General features: G+C 31.0%; 3 protein-coding genes across 3 annotated transcripts; 1 reads left to right on the top strand and 2 right to left on the bottom strand.

The window, feature by feature from the left end:
• Positions 1–1563: 1563 nt before the first annotated feature.
• LOC133677070 (RING-H2 finger protein ATL70) lies at positions 1564–2654 on the bottom strand. Its single transcript, XM_062098909.1, has one exon. It carries the CDS (start codon positions 2286–2288, stop codon positions 1785–1787), a length of 504 nt encoding a protein of 167 aa, XP_061954893.1. The 5' UTR covers positions 2289–2654; the 3' UTR covers positions 1564–1784.
• A 4373-nt stretch (positions 2655–7027) lies between these two features.
• On the top strand, positions 7028–10680 carry LOC133677462 (uncharacterized). The gene is made up of 3 exons (XM_062099542.1): positions 7028–7624; positions 9981–10088; positions 10171–10680. Exons 1-3 carry the CDS (start codon positions 7310–7312, stop codon positions 10480–10482), a joined length of 735 nt encoding a protein of 244 aa, XP_061955526.1. The 5' UTR covers positions 7028–7309; the 3' UTR covers positions 10483–10680.
• A 9744-nt stretch (positions 10681–20424) lies between these two features.
• LOC133676954 (uncharacterized) lies at positions 20425–21876 on the bottom strand. Its single transcript, XM_062098773.1, has one exon. The coding sequence runs from the start codon at positions 21874–21876 to the stop codon at positions 20425–20427; it is 1452 nt and encodes a 483-aa protein (XP_061954757.1).
• Between the last annotated feature and the right edge of the window lie 2186 nt (positions 21877–24062).

Below are 24062 nucleotides of genomic sequence, written 5' to 3'. Positions count from 1 at the left end.
TATTTTACGTTGAATAATAAATAGTAATTTAGGAATGAATACTTGAAATCCAATAGATAGAACATTTATATCTTACTCAATATATATAATGGCGTGTATATATATATATATACACACACACACACACACTCATGTGTTGTTCAACTGTCCAAAGTTGAAGCTTTATCTTCAGTAAGTAATTAAAACAAGCTCAATATCTAAATTATATCTTATCACGCACGCTAACACATCATAAACGAAATTCGTTTATATAAAAATTGAGCTTTTTTGTTATTAAAATATTATCAATCAATAACTTTCTTTTTCTCTCTCTTTTGCGTGTTTCTTTTTTTTTTTTTTAAATTCAAGGATCAAAAAATAAATAAAATAAATTTTTAAATTCAAATTAAAATTATAAAAAATAAATGAACCGTAAAGAAAGAAAAAGAAAAGTAGAGTTTTTTTTTTGTGTGAATTTAAAATTGATTAGTGATTTCTTATTGTTTTGTACTTTAATTATTTTTTTGTTGAATTTTGTCTTTTTTAACAAATTGGTTATAGAAAATTGTAATTAGAAAAAAATGGAAGATGAAATTAGAAAAAACTTATAATTACTCTACAGTGAAATGCCTAACTGTTATAACGTAATTGTAATAAATGTGATGCTAGGTTGAATACCAACGGGATAAAATAAGAAATTAAAAATTTAATCAAATTAATCAAAAGGGGATTAAAACTGTATTTGTAAGGGTAACGTGGATAATTGAAGTTTCCTTCGCTCTTGTAGAAGTTGCGTGATGCTGCGCTTTTAATGATTAATACAAGATCTGATCCTTGGTTGATACCTCAGATTTGCAAACCATTAAGACGAACCAGCAAATCTCCATTAGTTTTGAGTGTTTCAAACCTGCAATAACAGGAGAAGCTACCTTATGAGATCTGTTTCCTCCTGTTGTAGGTACTCAAGAGGAAGCTGCTCATGCCTATGATATAGCAGCCATTGAATACAGAGGGATCAATGCTGTAACCAATTTCGATCTAAGTACATAGCAATGTTGGGGACGCTATTGATGGAGGGTGTGAAGGCTAAAGGGAGTTGATTTACATGAGACAAGTTCCCTGTCAAATTTACTCCTGTAGTGCGTCATTTTGAAGACATGGGGTATCAGCTAAGCAAGGTTTTAGTTGCATATCCTCGTCCTGTTGCTGTCTTATGATCTGTTCTAGGGCCTACCTGTCTATTCATTAGACTATTTAAAATTGGATTGGTTTACATCCATTTTTGCAGTGGTTTACAGGCTATCGGCATTGTTGACGTTTCTTTCTACCAACTCTTTTCAATACTTTGTATCTGGTAGATGGTGCCATAACTCATACTTCAATTGTATTTCCTAATTACACAGATGCGCTTAATTTTAAACTTCTGGTACATCTCGCTGTTTTTCTTTTAATGGAAAACTTGTCAACTCCAGAACAACTATCTGGTTTTGGGTTCTGGTTTGATTTTACAGAATGCGAACTTTTGTAATTTTATATATAGCAGAGTTGTATATATTTTTGTGTCCAACATAAAAAAAATCTATATGTTAAACTTACTGAATCTCATCTGCATATATTTCAATCAGTTGTGTGGCATAAAATTTGTTTCAAAACTAAAAAAAACAAAGGAATATAGGACAGATTACATTGCGGGAAAGAGCTTTATGGATCAATAACTGGAGCTGATCCAGTAGGACGACATGATTTTGCAGTGTCCAGATGGTATCCGAAGACTGCGAAACATAATTCTTCCTTCCCTGTATTGGTCAATCCCGCCTGCTTGCCAGTGGAACAACCTCAGCCAGAGGGGTTGCGAGGGGTGTAGGCAATGGAGATGTTCTACAGACTGGACAAGTTGGGTGCAGCCTCAACCACGGGTCAACACACTTGAGGTGAAAGCGATGTCCGCAATCCGGCAGCAACCTTAGCTTGTCAGTGCTCTTGTAATCTGCCAAGCATATAGAGCAGCATGTAGAAGTGGAGTCTGTCTTGTGTAGCTTGGCCTCCGAATACAGAAGTGTAGGATAGCTCTTTAGAGTGGCCTCATCGAGCCCTATTTCAACAACAAAGTTTTGCAGGTTCAGTTGCTGATCTGCAGAATTTCTCTCCTGGCTTGGCACCGACGTCTGCTGGTTTCGTGCGCAAAAATAGGAGGCCAAAGTGATTGTTGTAATGAGCAGCAGGATTCCAATAGATACACCAATGCCATAGCCAAATCCACCAATGTTACTGGAGCCAAGAAGTCCAGTATACCCTGTTGTGCTATTCATATCCTCAAGGAATATTGAAGCTGGGAGAAGCCGGGATTGGAAGTAGAATTGGATATGTGATGCAAATGATCTGGTCAGCCATGGCTATGGCAAGAGAAGTGGTTTATTTGGGGTGTTATAAATTCACAAAGTCAACGGTAAGATGGGACAGATAAAGAGTATTATAGGTGAAGTTTTTATCAAGGGAAGATGTATTTGGGCTTCGAAGTAAAGAGAGGGCAAGGAGGCAAGCAAATGAATGTGAATACAATATGTTTTTCTTCTTTTACCTGTCATATATAATGGCTATATCTGCTTAGCTTTTTTAAGGTCAACGGCTCTCATAGCCTGCAATTTACTCTAATCTTGATATGATTAGTAACGTCTTTCTTTCAACTAATCAAAACAATTCTTTAATCCTCTATAATTCTCTTTGTGCGTGCAACGCACGATCCTAGCTGATAATATACATATGCATGCCATGGTTGATTACTACTTTAATTATTCAAGCAAGGCCAGCCAATTGTTTGCCCACAGGAAGATAAACAGAGCCAAGGAGTTGTTTCTTGCTTGTGGCGTTTGTTTATTGTTTTATTTATATCACAGCCAGTGGGCAGTGGCCATGATTAACAGGTTGGTGCTAGTGGCTACCACCTGCTACATACAAAATTTCAAGCTTCTTTTGCCCTGTTTTCTTTTCTCTTTTCTCTGTTGTCAGAGATCTCAAAATACTCTTGACTGGTGGTTGGTAGTTGCTCCTACCATATCCATTGCTCGTGTCGTTTTCTGTATGTGAGATACGCCATCGATCAGGCTTCTCGTGAGCTCCTGCTGCTCTGGGATGACAAATTGCTTGTTGGCATAATATGTCTTCATCGTTCTTTATCGTCGAATCTCCGGGAGAACTGGGAGATAGGCATCCTTCATCTGCAAAGTGAGACCTACACTTTGGTCCCTCAGAACGCTAAAATATGATCAGCAAATGTTTATAATTGGGCTCTGGATCATGCTTTTATTTTTTTTGCTTTTTTTTTTCCGTACCCAATCTTTTATTTATTTAATTTTTCTTTTTAATTTTTTCATTGTTGTTTGAAAATTATGCTTTATAAATTTTTCTTTCTACATGGTTATATATTCTCTATTCAATCTTTAATATTAGATTTTTTTGGCTAAATCATTATAGTAAAACCCACAAATACTATTTATTTTATTAGAATAGTGGTTTTTGTTTTGTTTATTTTTTTAAAATTTACTATTCAACAATTATTTTTTTTATTTTATTTTTTATTTAATTTTATTTTTCAATATTAATTGTTTTGAAAATTTTGCTTTGAAGTTTTTTCTTTAGCCACACCTACGTATAACTATTTATTAGAATATTGTATCTGTTAGGAATGGAGCTCTGTGACATTTTTAGTTGTTTTTTATAAAGTTATTTCAATCTCATGATTTAGATTGTAAGTTTAACAAGTTAGCATGAGTTGATTTTAGTTGGGCTTTTTTTAATTTTTTTTTAATTTTATCCTACAATATTGAGTTGGTTGGAAATTAGACATTGTAATTTTTTTTATTTGTTTTCTATGAGTTTTTCTCAATTTCATGACTTGGGTTGCAAGTTGGCTGGTTAACTGGGTTTTTTTGTTCTTTTTATTAATTTTATTTTTTATCATTAGGTTATTTAGAAATAAATCTTCATAATTGATTTGGATTTTTTTCTATAAAATTATCACGGTGTCATGACCCAAACATAGATTAAACAAGCTAATTCTAATCAATTCAATATATCACAATCTCAATATTTGAAAACATATGTTATCCAATATGTCATCCAATATATCACGGTATCAAGAAAATATCATTGGTGTACATAAACTTGATTGCCAAGATTGATATTTCCTTGCTTAAGAAGTTGAATTTAAAGCTACAAAGTTAATAGACCAACCCTTTGGACACTTTCTATTATTATTATTATTATTATTATTATTATTTCACTGGAAGAGGTTGAGACTTCAAAATCTGAAATGGAGGAAAGTAACTCTGTCTTCACACACTCCATTTCAAAGTGTTCAAACTAGCCGAGCACTAGTTTCCAAAGAGATTTCAATTTTAATTACCCACCTCGATCTTGAGATTGAGTGGACAATCCATTCATTCACACATATATTTTTTCTTCTTTTTCTTAGGTCACGGTCTCACCTAATTAAAATTAAGAAAAAAATTGAAAGAGGTTCAGAATATTTCTTTTCTATTCGTCGGAATATAGGATGATTATTTTTTTTTACCTCCCAATAAAAAAAAAAATGTTAACTTACCCTTGGGGTAATGTGGTAGTTTTTAAAGGTTTCATTGGTTATTATTTACTTAATTATTTGGGATAATTCAGTTTTTAGTCTTTTAATTTTTTATTACCACGATATATAGACTGTATCACCTTGAAAGTAAAATTTATTTAAATGTTATTTTTACATTTTTTAGGAATAGTGTACAAACTTTTATACCCTTAAGCAAAAGAAATAAACGAACAATAAGGGGTATTTACTTTCATGTTTTTTTTTTTAAAAAGCATTCAGTAGGTTGATCAAGTCTATTTGATTTATTGAGAATTAATTTTCATATATTTTTTTGTTTTTATTTTTATATAATTGATGAGTTAACCTGAGTTGACTTATTTCATTTATTAAACTTCTTATTTTTATGTTAAAAAAAAAACAAACCAAGCCGCAATATCTAATAAGTTGACTTGAATTTGCTTTATTTTTTTGTTTTTTTTAATTGAATATTTATTTAATTGAGTTTCATATTTTTTTTTAATTTGCTTTCCATGAGATTATCCTAATGTTACGATTCAAGTTGACTTGATTTTTTTAATTGAATATATTTTTCTTAATTTCACCATCCAACAACTCAAAATTTTTCTTTATTTTTATTTTTTAATTTCAACTTTTAATATTAGTTTGTTTTGAAATTGAGTATTATAATTTTATTTCAATTTTCTTTTTATAGAGTTGTTGTAGTCTTATATATTTATTTTTTTCTTGATTTCAACCTTCAATATTGGGTCTGTTGAAAATAAAGTTTTGTAATTTTTGTAATTGCTTTTTATGAAGTTATCTCGATTTCATGACCTAAATCGTGAATTTAACAAGTTAGACTGAGGTTAACTTTGGTTGGGTTTTTTTCTTTTTCATAATTTTTTTTATTTCATCATTTAATATTGGATTAGTTGGAAATTAGACTTTGTAATTTTTTTAACTTTTTTTACGGGTTTATCCCAATTTCAAGATCTGGGTTGCAGGTTCATTAGTTAACTCAAGTTGACCCGGGTATTTTTTTAATTTTATTTTTCACCATTAAGTTGATTAGAAATAGGTCTTCACAATTTATTTTTATTTTTTGCTATAAAGTTATCATAGTCTCATAACATAAATCATAGATTTGATAAATTAACCCTGGTCAATCCAATATGTCATAGTCTCAATATTTGAATACAAATGTCATCCAATATGTCATAGTCTTAATATTTGAATACAAATGTCATCCAATATGTCATAGTCTTAATATTTGAATACAAATGTCATCCAATATATCATGATATCAATATTTAAAAAATATATTATTCAATATGCATTATATTTTGAGTTTATAATTAATTTCTTTTATTAAAAAACACTTTAGCAACATTTGAAAATTTATTTTATGTTAAAAAACTAACATAACCATAGCACAATGCGAACCAATTATTCAGTTAATAAAACATTAAAAGAGATGGTGCTTTTATTTTACATCACCTCACATAAAACTATTTATTGCAATAAATATTTATTTTTTTAAATTTATCCTTCAACATTTAGTTTATTAAAGGCTTTATGATTTATTGCATTTTGCTTTCCACATAGTTATTTTAGTCTCATGATCCATGTTATATACGAGTTTGACGGGTAAACCTGATTGACTTGAGTTTTTTTTCTTTTTATATTAATTCAAATATTTTATCAATTATAAAATAAACTCAATCTTCTTATTACTTCATTTCGTTTATATTTTGATGATTTTTTATATGAAAACTATTGTTTTTTTTTTAAAAACTTATTATAATAGTTTCAATTAAAAAAACATTAATCGAGTATGTCTACACACCTAAGAAATCTAAGAACAATAAATTTGAGAAAATTGTATAAAAAAATACAACAAAAAAAATTGATATTTTATTCTTAGTAAATACATAATTATTTATAAAGCAATTGATAATATTAACATTAAAAAATCCCTAATCTTCTTAAAAACAATGGAACTGGATAATATATTAAATGTAATTCTAATAAATTGATTTTAAAATATTTATTTCTAAAACATTAAAAAAAAAAGATAAAAAGATACCAAGAAAAAAGGCCACCCGCAAATCGGTGTGGCCTTCTATACAATTTCTGGAACTAATTCGTGAATTTCTAATGGTGGTGGTGTTCTCGGTTGCCAATTCTTTCCCTTTCTCCTCCTAATTTTACCTTCTCTTTCATGCCATGTCATTGTTTGTTTATTTTTATTTTTTAAAAGTACTTTTAAAAAAATTTAATTTTTTTTTTAAATTAATATTTTTTTAAATCATTTTGATGTCCTGACATCAAAAATAATTTTTTAAAAATAAAAAATATTATTTTTATATATTAATACAAAAAGAATGGAGACATTAAAGAAGATGATAAAAGTTAGTGCGATTGGTAAAAAATATGCGAACGTATTATAAGAAACTAGAAAATAAAAGAAGAAAACACAAATCAAGAACTGCAACAATATGAAACGGAGGTGGAGCTAGAGCACAGCACCATATACATAGCCCAATACCTTAAATTTTGGCCTATGAGTAAGCCCATTCAATCCGATCCTCCTCCCCACCACAGTGATTCCTTCCTTTCTGCTCGTCTTTGAATCTAAGCTCCGTCTCCCTTCTCTCCCTCCCTCTCTCTGTCTCTCTCTGTTTTTTTACTGGGAAGTCAAAAACATCAATAAAAACCGCCACCGCCACCGCCACCGCCACCAGGGAAGCAATGGCAACCTTAACAGCACTAAAAGCTCTCCTTGTATTCCTTGTAGCAATAGCACCGGCGCCATTCCTAGTAAAATCAGAAGACACGAACAAGGTCTTTTCACCCTGTTCAGACACCACTGTACAAATATCTGATGGCTTCACTTTTGCTATCGCTTTTTCATCAAGGACATCTTTCTTCTTCAACAGTAGCCTCCAGTTGTCTCCCTGCGACCGCAGACTTGCTCTAACCGGCCAAAATTCTCAGATCTCTGTTTTTAGACCTAAAGTCGACGAGATCTCTCTCCTTACTATCAATACCTCATCTTTCTATCCGGTTTGTCAAAACCCCACTTTCTCCTTACATTCTTCTTGGTTTTTGGATATTTTGCTTGGATTAGTATTTAAGTAAATTGAGGTTTTGTTTCTTCCGATTGATCGAATCGCTTATGTGTGATTTAGTGCTTCTCAGTTGGTTTAATTATAGAGATTATTGATGGGTTTCTGCTTAAGTGTTTTAAATTGTTCTTGTTCTTCTTTCTTTTTCTTTTTTGATTGAATGGTAGAACTACTTTCTTGTTTTCTTTCTTCTTTTTTTCTTTTTCTAATTTTAGGGAGTTATGGAGAAACCTGGCTGTGTTAGATTAACTTATGGAAGAAAATAGGAATTTGATTGAGGGTTTGGACGTGGCTTTTCGGGAGAATGATTTTCAAAGTTCTGAAACATATAAGCTGGGGTAAAATGCACTATGACGCCTGAATCATGGAGAAATAACTGTTGAGAATGTACTCTCTATTAGTTTCAAGACATTGATAGTGCCAAGCATATAAACCAATTATCCTTTTGTTTAATTGATTAATCTTTATTGCATCTTCTTGAAAAGAAGAGATATATTTAAAATGTTGTAATCGAACTGTTCATTCTTATCTGAGCAAGAACATTTGGAAGCTTTTCCATGTGCTGTGACTAAGCCTTCCACAATATGCAGAATTTGGCAATGAGCTTCTGTCTGTGTTTGCTTTTATACCTTGTTTACTCATGTCCAGCATTGGAAGCTAGGACATGGGGATGAACATTTGGACACTCCAATTACATGGAAAAACAAAAGAATATTTGAAAAAAAAAGAGCTAAGTTGGACATGGGAATGGATGTTGGACACACACATGGATCCCGAGTCTAAGCAACATAGGACTTTCTGCAAATTGCCATAGAAACTGTTGGTGTTAAAATTAATGCTTATTCTCCCATGTGCCACAACGCTAGTTTCGAGTGTAGATAAGGTAATGTAAAGTATTCAGGACTTATGTCTTGTTGTAGAAAAGGCTAATTTTTTGTGAAATAGCTGTTATAGCTAGAGCAAGCATATAGTTGGTGAAAAATGTAGAAAGTGACACTTGGGTTGTGGGAATAGAAGAAAATTTTAGTTCAAGTAATCAAATAGACAAGGTATTTGTGCCTATTGCCTATTTATAACCAACACTCACGACTTAATAATGTCTAGAGATATATTTGATATTGTCTCATTATAGTTTTAGACCACTTCATGCTAATTGACTTATATATGAATTCTAGAATCTGTACATTTGTTCCCTTCAGAACTTAATAATTCTTCTAATACTTTTCAAGCATATTTAAGAATGTGCATTAATTTCAATAGTTCTTAGTATGCTTTGGTTAGCAATCAATGTTCTTATTGTGAATTTTGTTTTTTCTTTTGTAATAAAGGAAAGAGCAAGATCTATCGAAAAAGGTGAACTCAAATGGATTGATCTGAGTTCAAATATTATGAGGCATACATACACATCTTGAAAACTGTACCACATGCTAAGATCAAGCTAATGCATAATCAACTTGGAGTATTTAAAATGTTCATTAAGGAGTGTTAAAAATTAACTCACATTCTTCTAATTGTCAGATAATAATAGATGAATTGAATTATAGAGGAATGGGTGCAATGAGAGATCTTGAGACAAGTTGAAACCAAAAAATGTATATATACTCTTATGTTTTTAATATGTTACTTATTTTTTTAGAACTATAATAAACAGTATTAAGGCTCTGTCACTTGTCCATAAACACTTGCACCACACTACCAAACAGCACTAAATGTATTCTAGATGCTGGCGTGATGTTATCTTAACACAAACCAAAACTTGAGTTGAGGATGCCTGCAAGATGCATCTGTCTTGTGCACTTGGTAATAATTTTTTCTTTTATTGCCATGACCAAGTGTCTTTTCTTACATTTTTCACCAATGCTATATTCCAATCGTAACAACCTGTTTAACCTTCGTTGCCATAACTCCTATGTACCTTACTCATCCTCACCTAGTTTGAAAAACTAGCAGCTGGAGTAAAAACATGTTTTGTCTTATTTGGCATCAACAGAAGTTTAGTTTGATGCTTTAAGTTTGTCTACACTTACACCATATAGTCTCTCGCAGTGAGTATTAATTTGGTGATAGCCATATGCATGTTTATTAAGCCATGCATGGTATTGACCTGGATACCCAAAACCATAAGGTTGGATATAAGTGAAGGCACCACTGGCTTTCAATTTCTTTGAAGAGAATCCTGTTCATTATAATGTATGACATTCCTGCACTCACTTCCCTAGCCTAAGATTAATGCTCTATGCTTGAGCAACTTTCAATCCCTTTTTTATATATTTTTTTCTGTTGGTACTTTCCAGGAAAATTATGGTGGGTATATGGTTGCATTTGCCGGTCGAAAATATGCTGCAAGGTCTCTGCCTGCTTTTGTTGCAAACACTACATACAGTGTGACCAGCTTTACCCTGGTAAGAGAAGATGCAGGACCCATTATGATGTTAATTTACCTTCATAAGATCTGTAGGAACCCATTAAAATTTTGTAATGCAGGTGCTTGAATTCAAGAAGGGAAGACTACAGAACTTGTATTGGAAAAGGGATGGCTGTGCAAAATGTTCGGGAAACTCTAACTTTGTCTGCCTCAACAATCAGGATTGTGCAATCAGAACACCCCTATGCAAAAGCAATGGAGGTAGTGTTGATTGTAGCCTTGGGATACAATTGGCATTCTCAGGTACAGACAAGCACTTTTCCGCTCTCAACTCATGGTACGAAGTGGAAAACCTTCGACAGTACTCCCTTTATGGTCTTTACTCAAATCTCAGGAATTCTCTCACCAGTCAGTATAGCAAGATCTTCTAATTGTGATTTGATGGTTTGTAGAGTTTTGGTTTCCTCATATGTTGCAATTTTTTCCTCATCTCTTTTCCAAATGGTGCAGACCTTTCTCTTCCAGTTGATGCTCCTCTTTGTTGTATCTCTTCAGAGTTGTGCTGTATAAATTTACATACGTTAACAGTTATTTGTGATCTATATGAAAAGAGATTAAAATGTTTGGAATCTGCCCTTTTCATTATTTTTAAATGCATATGCCCGTGGTTTTTGAAATCGTATGTCTACATTTGTGAACGATTATTTGCAGTCATGAGAGAAGTGATTGTTATGATTCAATTCTTCTCTTTTTGTGAAGTTAGGCGCCAGCAACAGCATTCATTTCCCCCCTTGTTTGCGTGGGATTGGTTCCTTTTGCGTGTGATATTTGGTAATATATTTGTCTTTGGTTAAGGGATTAATAATGTCTGCAGCTGACGAGGATCTCGTATTGCTGTTTCCAATGTGGGAACCTCTGCCGGAGCAGAAGTGCATCCTACTCTGCCGATCAAAGCGGGACTAATATTACCAACAGGCAAGCTTTGAACTTAAACCAGGGGACAAAACTCTCGCTAAACCAGGCACGAATTGCCTATCTCCACATCCAAGTGGGGGGAAATCCTTTTCAAACACTGCTTTCTGACTGCTGCTGCCAAAACTACCTCAAGAAATCAAACCATTGCCGTTTGTGTGAGAGCTCCTGCTCCCATTTTCAAGTCCGAAGCAGCTCTGCAAGGCATCGACTCGTCATGTTTCCTTGGTACCATTAAATGAAAATGTCACAAGGTGTCCTTCCCAATCCCTTTGGTGGTTGTAGGAAGTCTGGAGTTTGAAGGAAGGAAACGGGCCTTCATCTTCTCCCAAGCATGGATATTGGCTGTCATGTCTCTTGTGGATTTGCTTTAAGCCTTTAACCACTGCTACCATGCAAGTCTTTCCTATTCTCGTTTGAGCCCCCTTCAATCTAATGACGATTAGCATCACCTTCATCCTCTCTATGACCTTCTATTCAAAGATGCATTCAATCTCATGAAGCCAATCGATAAATCCCTTGACCACCAGAACAGGGTGTTCGCAAACTATAGGAGTTCCGCTTGAAAACCCAAGTTTATGTGGTAATCATATTCAACACGGGTTCTCAAAATTGGATTTATGTAAAAGTGACGATCATCCACCTCTCTATCTTTCAAATCCAAATGATGGGTTAGATCCATAACTTATCTTTGCAGATCCTAATCATTAGTTCTGGGAACATAACCTCCTCATCTCAAAAAGACATCTTGCACCATAAACACTTCCATCTTTGCGACCCTCAGCCATGGAAATCAAAGAGCTAAACCGGGAATGTTTAAGCTCCGATGCTAACTAATGCAACATGAGCTCTTTATCATCAAGTTGTCATGTTTGCTTGATACCATTAAATGGGAATGCCACAAGATGTATAAAACAAAGCATACTCTATCTGGACGTTGATACGAAAAACTTAGATTTGCTCTTTAAGGTTTCATTTTAGCTATTTTCTGGTGCATATTATTTTAGCAGTTCATTCTTTTATCATAAAATCTATCTTTTTTTTATATTTTAATCCCTAAATATTAAGAGATAAAAAAAAAATTCATCATAAAATATTGAGGAGAGAGAAAGCATTTTAATGACTATTTTCTAACCAGTAATAAGGTTGATTTTAGTATCAATGTTTTAATTTTTTTTAGGGAAGTTCAATAAAGATAATATTACCCTCTAATCATGTTGGGAAAAGTAAATTAAGGTTCTTAAAGGTTTTTTAAATTTATTTTTTAGAGATATTAGAATTTGTTATGGGATTAGTAACAAGTTTATTAAGTTTTTTAGGGTATTTTTAGATATATTTAGGTAAAGACAAGTTAGAAGATGAGCTTTTAAGTTTTAAAACCCAATTTTTTTTTTTTTTATCATTGATCGTGAATGGAAATTATTATTAAACATGACAAGTCATCTGTTATAGAGGATGACCTATCATCCATTTACTAAAAACTAATAAAATAAAATAAAATGGAGTGGATGATGTTTTTTCGTTTCTTAAAAACAAATAAGCTAGGCACACTAACCTTGACCCCCCCCCCTCTCTCTCTCTCTCTCTCTCTCTCTCTCTCTCTCTCTCTCTCTCTCTCTCTCTCTCTCTCTCTCTCTCTCTCTCTCTCTCTCTCTCTCTCTCTCTCTCTCTCTCTCTCTCTCTCTCACACAATTTTAATTAATACTATTTCTCTTATTTATTCCTTTTGTTTTGTATTATTATTTTTATTTAAATTTGAATTAATTCCCTCTCTTTTATTTTTAAATTATTTAATTCACATTTTTTAAATATTAGTTATTTTCTTAGAGTTTAGCTTTTACAAGCTCCTATTTTATGGTGTTATAATATAAAAGCACCTTATTTAAACCATAATTTGGTTTTTCATACTAAACAAACTTTTTATGAAAAATTTCTGTAAAAGCATTGTTACTAAGATTTAGCTTATTTGCTAAGCATATTAAACTGTTGATGTCTTTATTAAGGCTTTGTCCACTTCTTATTTTCTTTCCCTCAAAGATAAACTTTGGGTTACAACTTTGCCTACAAGCTTGTAAGAGGATGTTAAGGAAACTACTCATTAACAATAGAATATTAGTAACAATGCTTCTCTTAGCAGCAATAAATCAAGCCTGATGGACACAACATCAATGACTATTGACAATAGTTTTTGCAATATTGAGAAGTCTAATAACACAAGGAATTTGATCTATTGTTAAAATATAATAGCAATAATTTTCTCATTGCTATATGACTTGGGTTATAATGTATATAGAATACATGTTCTATGTGAATACTTTGCATATTATATATCAATATATGAGAAAATTATGGTTTTAATGGGAAGAAAATACTTTTTTGATTTTTTTTATTGAAATAATGAGAGAGGTACAACATATATACAATACTAATCAAGATAACTTAAAGTATTAATTATATAAAAAAATCAAGAACCTAATAATCAAGAGATCAACTCTAAATACATGTATAGAAAATAAAAGAAATCTTAACACTCCGTTTTAAGTTAGTGCATGAATATCATACATGCCTAATTTGTCTAAAACTTTTAAGAGTACTCAACTTGAAACTGTTTTGGTGAGAATATCGACTGAATGATCCTGAAATTTGATCTTAGGTAACTTTATAATTTTATTTTCCAACTTGTTCTTGATAAAGAATTTGTCTATCTCTACATGTTTTGCACAATCATGTAGAGCTAGATTATGAGCAATATTGCATGCTATTTTATTATCATAATACAATCGAACTAGTTGCCTTGGGAAAAAATCTAAATCATAGAATAGAAACCTTAACCATAATGCTTCACAAAGTCTATGATCTATACCTTTGAATTCAACTTATGCACTTGAGTGAGCAACAACATCTCGTTTCTTGTTTCTACAAGTAATGAGAATGCCACATATAAGTAACTAGAAGTTTTCCATCTATAATTTACCGCTATAACCTAGTCAAAATCAATCTATCCATCTATGCTTTGATAATCTATATTTTTAGTGAACAAAATTCCCTTCCCATACTCAGTCTTTAGATATTATAAAATGTAATTGCATTCATACATTCCTCTCTTAGATTATGCATAAATTGATAAACAATACTGAATATATAGACCAAGTTTAGATTTGTGTGAGACAAAATCATCAATTTATTTACAAATCTTTGGTATCTTCCATTATCAGCTAGTTTTCATTGGATTTAATTTATAACTTTAAACCTTCTTCTACTGGCGTGTCATTTGATTGACATGGTAACATACCAGTTTCTTCTATTAGACTTATGTGAACTAAGTAAATCAATCTCCCTACAAGTTTTCGATATCTTTCTTTATCAGCCAATATTTATTAGACTAAATATATAACTTTAGAGTTTCTTTTATTGGTGTGTCAACTAGTTGAAATACTAACATACTAGTTTTTTTTCTAAAAAATCAATGGTATATTTTTTTTAAAATAGAAGGATTCCTTTATAATATTGAGAAACTTTAATTTCATAAAAATATTTTAAAAGACTTAAATTTTTCATTTTAAATGCTCTGGCCAAATAATCTTGTAAGGTAGGTATTCTTTACTTTAGAATCATTTCTCATAACTACCATATCATCTACATATATAATGAGTGCGGTTGTAAGACCTTAACCCGTTTTCTTCTATGTTTTAATGTATTTCATGTTCATATTTTTTGGAAATATTTTTTGAAATTTCAGCAAAGTTTCCTCATAAATAGGTCGTTACCAAGTTATCGGAAATATATTCATCACGTCTTTTAGGCCAACACATCCATAAAGTTCAATTTTCCCTTGAACTCAAATCCTTTCCTTCATAAATAAAGATCGCAATAGGTTCATTTATTTGTTATTTCCAACACATTGTATAATACAACCCAAAAAATAAATAAACATGAAAATCAATATAATTACATTCACAAATAATTATTAGAGAATAATATGATCTAAATTTAAATGCTAAAACATAGTTAAATTAAATTAACGTTTACAACACATTATCCTAATCCATTGCCTAAAAGAGGCATAAGTTACAAAATGAAATGACATGTTTAGAGTTACTAACATCCTAATGCATCATATAATATCATGTTTAGATTTACTAGCATCTTAATATAACATATAACAATAAGTTTACATTTACTAGAATCCTAATACAAAATAGAACAATAAGTTTAGATTTATTAGGATCCTAATACAATACATATCCATAAGGGTTCCTACAACTAGACTGATTGAACTTTTAATCAACTCAGTCCTACAACATATATATATACACACACCAAATTAAATTTTACATAATCTCTTACGTTTATACATTCTAAGATGTTATAATACGCTCTTCTAATATGATAAAATACAAATTAGATTTCTATAAACCTAAATCATTTTCAAACCCACAACATCCAGTCATAATAAAGACATCTACAATGGCCCCCATCTATCTAGGAACAATAACATTGTAGTTCCTTATCTATTTGGAGTAACAACCAAATAGATTCTTACATTTGGAACCGATAATGCAATGATTTCCATCCTTTTAGAAATAATAACACAATGGGTTTCACCACTTAGAACCAATCATGGTGGTTTCCATCCTTTAGAAAATAATAACATAATGGGTCCCAACACTTGGAACCAATAACACAATGATTTCCATCATTTAGGAAACAACAACATATTGACTTTCAGCACTTAAAACCAACACCACAATGGTTTCTCTTCTTTAGAAAACAATAACACATTGGGTCCTACCACTTAAAACCAACAACTTAATAGTCTTTTATTTTCTTTCATTGAGTTCCATGAAATCAGAATAATATCCATAATACAATTTATAATAATCACAAGCTAAATTAAGAGATTTTATCACTTGGACAATAAGTCCCACCACTTGGAACTAAAGACATAATGATTTTTCTTATTTAGAAAACAACACATTGAGTCCCACCACTTAGAACAACCAACACAATGATCTTATTTTTTAAAAAAAACAACAACACAATGAGTCTACCAACAACACAATGATTTCCCTTCTTTAGAAAACAACAACACATTAGGTCCTACCGCTTAAAACCAACAACATAATAATCTTTTATTTTCTTCCATTGAGTTCCATGAAATCAAATAATATCCATAATACAATTTATAATAATCACGAGCTAAATTAAGAGATTTTATCAAATTAAAATAAAAGCATGGGAAAAGAGAGCCTACTTGTTCTTCCTGCGACATGATCTTCTTCAATCTACAATCCAATCCTCGATGTTCTCCTTGACTCACAAGGAGTTTTTAAGTCAACATACCATGTAAAACCATTTATACTACATTATTTATGTCCATGCCAAAGTACATAACTATGAATTTATACCGCATCCATTTCCATTGCTTTGTAATATTCTTCTTATATTTTTAGTTTACATTTCACATAATATTTCTTCAACTTTCCTCCTCCTTTGAGGGATTATATTCTTTTTATTTTCAATCTTGTTTATCCCTACCAATTTGTACTTATTAGAACATTTTCTTCCTAAAAATTTCATTTTGTCGAAACCCATACAATCATACACACAGACATACCTTTCCTTTTAGGTATTTTCTTGAAACTATTTCATGCATTCATATTAGTATATCACCTACCATAACACCTTGTTTATCGTATCAATTTTTCAACTCTCTTTATGTTCACCATTTCCTAAATGAACTTAAATCACTCATTTAATTTCACTTTTTTTTAATTTCACTTTTTCCTACTACATGCATGCCTAACATTAATTACATCATGAAAAAGTTCCTTTTCTTCCCCATTTCTTGATTGGTTGAATTTTAGGCCATGCTCCTTTAATGTCTATTTCATCATTTTTCATCAAGCATACACCACTATATATTTTTAAACCATTTCAAGGTTTCCTTAAATACTAATTTACTTGGATTTTGTACAACTTGACTTATACATTCCAAATAATGATTTTTAGGATTAACACCTATATCCATGAATAATAAGTTAAATTACACACATGCATTCTAGTTCTACGATGGTGGAAAGTATCGTATTCATTTATTCCCACATGATTGAAATCTCGTCTCCTATTTTGCTACATATTTTCTATCAAATTTCTCACTAAATTTAACATGTTTCTCAAGTTTACATATCATAGTGAGATTTACTCTACATTCAATAATAATCGTACATTCAAGTACATCAAACCAAAAGTTAAAACCTACAATGTCTCTAGATTGCCTATTTCATCAAAGAATCATCATAGCTATGTTCAATGGTCTAACTCCTTAACATATTTGCCCTAGGACTTGGTTATTTGGCCAAAACATTATAGTCCCTAAACACCTATTTTTTTTCTTCATAAAATTCCTTCTCTACATGCATATTAGCAAACTCCCATTACATGGAATAGTTTGTTATTTGCAATTCTACTCATCCTTTCAAGCATATCCATATCAATTTAAGTAAATCCTTAAACATTCATTTTTGCAAAAGAAATCAATATAATTTTGTATAACAACACCAATTATAACAATGTAAGTACACAATTTATTTGAAAAAACTTTCCCCTAATTATTCCTTTTTTGGCAAAACCATAAGACTTTTAAAATATTCATTTTTCTTTATCATTTTTCAGCATTTATGTCATATTTCACATATATATTTCATCTTTACTCCACTTATTTGATCTTAATTTCTCAATCTCTTCAAGGTTATACAAATAAGATAATATAAAACAAGCAATAGATCGATCTTATGAGGAAGATCTAGTCCGGGTCTTTTTGCTAAATGATTCAAAGATGGGGGGTTTTGAGATTATCTAAGCTATGCTAGGGTAAAAAAAATAAAATAAACAAACTAAATTAGATAAACCAAAATTACTAAGAGAAAAACATTGGTTTTAAGTAAAAATCCACCGACAGAGATCAAAACTGATTATTAAATGATACGTCAATTTATATTATGAGTATTTATCTTTCTTTAATAGTAGTTAGTTAATTGAACTATAGTATAACTAACCCTAACCATTAAACAACCACAACAACTGCACTGGTAATTTAATTTAATGACGGTCTTAAAAACTAGATAGGTTGATAAATCTAAACAACATAATTGTCTGCAGTCTATGTTTGATATAATTAAATGTTTTCCTTAAAATTAACAATATAGATCCATTATAATTATTAAACTTAGTCGCTTCATAAGTTAAATATCACAACTCCGATTTTGATAGAAAACTTATCAATAGATTGGGTATAATAATAACTTAGAGCTTACTCTAATAATCAAACTAAACAATCATATGAAATAAGCATATAAAAAAATTCATACTGATCATATAGATTGAAAAAATATAAACTAAATCTCACAAATTTAAAATTTAAAGGTTTCTTTATCCTTTCAATCAAGAAAAATAACTTAGCCTTGCATGACTATCAAAAAACTAAGAAAGAGAAAAGATGAAAACATAATTTTAGGTGTAGGACAAAAAGTGAGAGTTTTTCTTCTTCTTTTTTATCGCCACCTTTTCACCTCTCTCTCTTTTCTTTTATCGAATAAAAAAAATCTAATACCCACCTTCCTACTAGTTTGTTTTTATAAGGAAAAAAAGAGTCATTTTCAAAGTAGATAATCTAAATTTAAGTAATACAATAACTACTTTCCTATAAAGAAAGAAAAATAGTCTTGCATGCAATCTTGAAACTTTGAAACTTTGAAACTTTGAATTTAGACTTAGTGAAATTAATTTGCTAGTGTAAAGACCTTTTTCATATGAAGAAATAATTTTCATGTCAGTTTGGATGGTTGGGAAGTAAATTTGACTTGTTTTTTCACAAAACCTGTATGCTAACAGAATTTATGAGTTGTCTTAGAAAACTCATATCTCTTTCATATGAGCTTGTTTTATACTGACAGTAGGTTGATAGGTATTTGAGTCAAGAATCAAACAAACTTAAGTTTGCAACAAATAGACCTCTATAGCTTAAGATATATTTAAGTCGGAATGACTGAAGGCCAAAACTGGCAAAATACGAGGCTTGTCTTTGGAAGTTGTGATTTTCATGCTCTTTCTTCTTATTTTTTTTCTTGTCATATATGGATATAAAGGTATGGATGTTAGATTTTTAATTCCATTAGAAACACTTCATTTCGATCTCTACAACTCAAATTCTACGTAAAACATTGATCAAAGGTCAAATCTGTTAATATTTGACACGGGTTGGAACATGGTCTAAATTTTCTCTCTAAATTATTCCTTTTCGAATCTTACATCCAAAAATAACTTCAGAATATAAAATAAAAAATATCAAGGCATTTTATATATAAAATATGAACAAAATATTAGATAAATATAGGCAAAACTATCAAATAATATGGTTGCATTATTTATCTTATATCTTTCTTTTTTGTTTGATGGGCTAGATTTTAGAAAAACTCAAGGATAACCTGACTTTGATGCCATAATTTCAATAAAAAGAAAATACTCACTTGATTCATTTTATTGAAATAATGAGAAAAATACAATACACACACTAATCAAGCTAACTTTAAAAAAAATTATAAAAGAAAATCAGGAATATAATAATAGAAAAAATTAAATCTAAATCCTTATGCATGAAATCTCAACAAATGGAACTCTATGCTAGATTAAACATACCAAGGGATTTCTGAAACTTTTCTTTCCTTTTAGCTTTTCTAACTCCATTATATATATATATATATATATATATATATATATATATATATATATATATATATATATATATATAATATTATTTTAATATATTTTCAACCAAAATACACTTTAAAGGGCAAACTTTACCACATTTCCAAACAAGTTTTTATAGTACAAATCCAACCTGTTTTTATTTAGGAATTATAACTTTTATATCTATCTCTTTTCTTTATTTCCATATTAATTTTGAAATTTTAATCGTAGTTTTTTCTTTAATCAACTAGTAAAAATGATTTAAACTACTCTTTACACTTTGGACTCGCAGTTATCTATTGAAAAAGAATTTCAAGTTTTGAGATTCGTAGAGCTTTGATTTTATTGTTTTAAGAGTGTTTGAGAATTAACAAACCGTATTTTCGTTATGCGTTGTTTCAAAACTAAACTCTTTATAATTGTTTGTTCATTAATTATTTATTGTTCCTATAATTCTCATTCTTAAAATTAAAAAAAGAAAAAAAAGAAAAAAAAATGCAAGATGGATATAAATTAAGACAAACTTGGAAACATAACATTTCAATAAGCATAAAGTTTAAGCCAAATGACTTTTAAGGAAATCAAATTTGACAAACATACAGTACAGGAATGAAACTTTAGACCGGAACACACTAGAAATTCAGTGCAAATATTCAAGGATTGAAGTTGTTGTTAAGCCAGTTCTTGGTAGCATCGAATGGCAGCCTGAGATCTCCTGAACCAGTTCCAAAAAATCCAGGATGCCCTAAATCGCTTCCTCCATCACTGCTATCTCCAGCTCCACTATTTCCAAGATGATGCATCCCGTGCAGCCCATGGAAAGGATTTTCACCAGTACTGCTGCCTGAAAAACGAGTTCCAGGAAGTAGCCCCAGTCCTAAACTCTCTCCACCTATATCTCCACCAGCGGCCAGCCAAGGATGAACGTTATTCACAGCAGCACTGTTGTCCCCCATGTTCTTGACATGAGGCAGCCACTGGTCAAAGTTGTTTCCACCAGTACTATCGCTTCTTGTATTATTTCCTTGAGCCAAACCCAGATCAAAATTGTTTCCGGCACTAGTGTTGCCTCCTGGATTAAATCCTAGGCCATGAGGCAGCCAAGTATCAAAGCTGTTTCCAGCATTATTGCATCCTATCATGTTACTTCCAATAGGAAGCCCCAAATCAAAGTTGTTTCCACAGGAACTCCTGCCTCTTAAGATATCATTGTCATGGGGCAGCAGCCCCTGATGAAAAATATTTCCACCACTGATGTCTCCTATATTTCTGCTTCGAGAGAGGCCCAGCCCAAAAAGGTTGCTCGTACTGCTGCCACCACCATCATTTTGCCCAGGGTGGAACCCTATGTCAGCTCCCCCACCAGAGCTGACACCAGTAATGTTAAATGGATGTCGCAGCCCCAAGTCACTTTTGGTGCTGCTGCCTCCAGCAACATTATGCTCACGGTTGTTTATTATATCAGTGAACCATTGGTCCCATGGTACACCACCATCTGTAGGATCGTCCCTCCCATCTCCAGGTTCTCCAACTACTTGGCCTCCGGTTTCATCACCGCCGCCATCTTCATCCTCGTTAGGGTATTGAGGAGGAAAAGGACCTGGTGGAAGGGAAGCATCTTGGAGGGGCGGAATTTGTTGAAAATATTCAACCCTTTTCCTTATGTCCTTCATTTTCTCCGCTACCAACCATGCTAAACCACACAATTGAGTTTGGTCTAAGCCATCGAATCCCTTATCTTGGTAAACTTGTTGCATGAGGTCGGCCATCTCCAACTCCCTATTCTTCTTTAGGTGCTTCCTGGACTGATCATTTAGTTTTCCCATCCTCTCTTTCAGGTAACTTTCTTGATTCATCATCTTCTTGCCACGCTCCATGACAGGAATGTTTTGGAACCTCGTAACAAGGCGTTGAACGTCGGGACTTGATGGCCAGATAGCGGGTTCGGGATCATCTGGACTGTAGATGATAACAAAGGCCTCGATGCCACATAGTACGGTTAGTTCGCTCACTTTTTTCAGTAACCCAACTCTCCTTTTCTTGAGGCTAGCTTTCCTAGCAGCATCATTCACTATCCACATAAGCTTAACCTTCTTTCTCGCCATGTTTGCTTTTCACTCGTGTTCTCAACCAAACCCAGTGGGAGGTCTATATAACGGGTAACAAGAGTGACAGAGGCTAGGTAAGTATTAAATGCAGTGGCCAAAATTGGAAAAGGGCTTAGAAAAAAAACGTCAAGGCCATATTGGATTTTAAGAGGTTTTCTGTATTTAGGTTAAGAATCCAGAAGTCAAGATTCTATAATTATGCATTTTTGGAAAGAGTATAAAATTTATTTGCTTTCTATGGTAGGATAAATCATATACTTTTATTTACAGGTTTTCAAAATCCGTGTGGACCGTTGTTGTATATATCTGGTATCTGGTTTTTCATGGTGCAAATTTGCACAGTAGTTTCATTGATGGAGTTCCAAGTTAATAGTTCAAATTTGTATGCCCTAGCAAAAGGTGCTAATTTGTGAAAGTCACATTATTTTTCTAATGTTCCCTCTTATATCACATGAGTATTGGGTTCAGAATGGCAATAGATATCTACGGGTATTAGATTTTTTATTTTTTTATTTTTATTTTTATAAATTATTCATTAGATCTTGAATGTACATATGGATATTCATTATATCTACTATTATTTATTATTCAAAAATAAAATAGTTAATATATATATATATATATAATGATAAATATTATATATTTTGGTGTGTGTTTCATGTTATTATTCAGATATGTATATATCATAATATATTTTTAAAAAAATCTAAATGTTCTACAAATATATCTATATAACATAAAAATATATTTCGGGTTAGATTTGATTAGGTTTTTAATTGGATTTAACAATATCAACATTCTACCCATTATTCCTTTCCAAAATATATTTACTCATTCAGGTCAGATAGAACCAATATTCATCGATTTCAAATTAAATTACTATTTTTAATTAGGTGATTAAAAAAAAGTATATAGACCTTATGAATCGATCAATCTAATGTTAAATTAATATTGTTGTAATTTAAGAAGCGTATTATTTTTATTTTAAAAACATATCCAAATGTTATATTTTTATCATGGTTAAGTCATTTCATCAGTTGTTATCACATTAAATAATAATAATTTTTAGTTTTTCATAGTAGAGAATACATCATTTATAATATCTATTAATTCTTTCTCTAAAAGTTTTTGAAAAATTTACTTTGATCCATATATTTTATTTTTCTTACAAATAAGTCTTAATTATAAGGTTTTTTCTGTTTCTCATATTTTACAGTAAATATAATTGAGTCCCTGAATGATATATACAACATGTTAAATCTTAAACTTGGTCACAATTATTAGTCAAACAATCTAAATAGATTGACATGTAAGATAAAAGTTGAGTGGATTTAACTAGGTATATTCATTTTAAAAATAAAACTTTTATTTTCTAATAATATTGTATATCTATTTTCATAATTTTATTTTAAAACAATATTTTCAAAATCTCAAATTTAAAAAAATAAGACAAAACATAAGAAAATAAATCTACAGAAATATTCTCATGATAGTTATATGATATTATAGGAAACAAAAAATTATTATTGAAAATAATTATTATTGTTAGGCCATTAAAATGTTTTCTTTTTATAATCATCGGGAGTATATTGAAAAGATCATAAAATTAATAGCCAAAGCAGCCATTAAAGTGTTTTACTTTAACTTTTATTTTTTTCCTCGTATTATTATAGATATATAAGTTTTTAATTAAAAAATATGTAATTTAAATAAGTTGATGGACAAGGTAATTAAGATTTAAGCCAATATAACTCAATTAAAAAAAAATCTTAGAATATCATATATCTATATATTGTCACAATTTTGTCAAAATTTAATAGTTGACATATAGGTACTTCAGTGAAAATAAATTTATTCAGAAAATAAAATGTGTTTATTGTAAGAAATTCAATTAATGACTAATCTGTAAGAAAAATAAAAATATATAATTAGTGTTATTTTAAACATCTCACGCAAATTTGTCATTGTTGGAACTTCCAGCACATATTTCTATATATTGCTTAGTCATAACAGTAATAAAATAATAAGCAAACAAGTGAGAGTCAGTTCTTGAAAGAACTTATATTTAGCATATTCCTAATGACCAGTTTTGGCATACTACATGAATTTATATGGCATTGGTAAGCTAGGCAAAACTTCCATTTACTGTGATAAATTATGTTCTTTGTCATCAATTCATGGAG

This window comes from Populus nigra, chromosome 17, assembly GCF_951802175.1.
Source record: "Populus nigra chromosome 17, ddPopNigr1.1, whole genome shotgun sequence".
In the NCBI taxonomy this organism is placed as follows: domain Eukaryota; kingdom Viridiplantae; phylum Streptophyta; class Magnoliopsida; order Malpighiales; family Salicaceae; genus Populus; species Populus nigra.
Note: the sequence above shows the minus strand (reverse complement) of the source record. Positions and strands in the feature narration are given on the sequence as shown.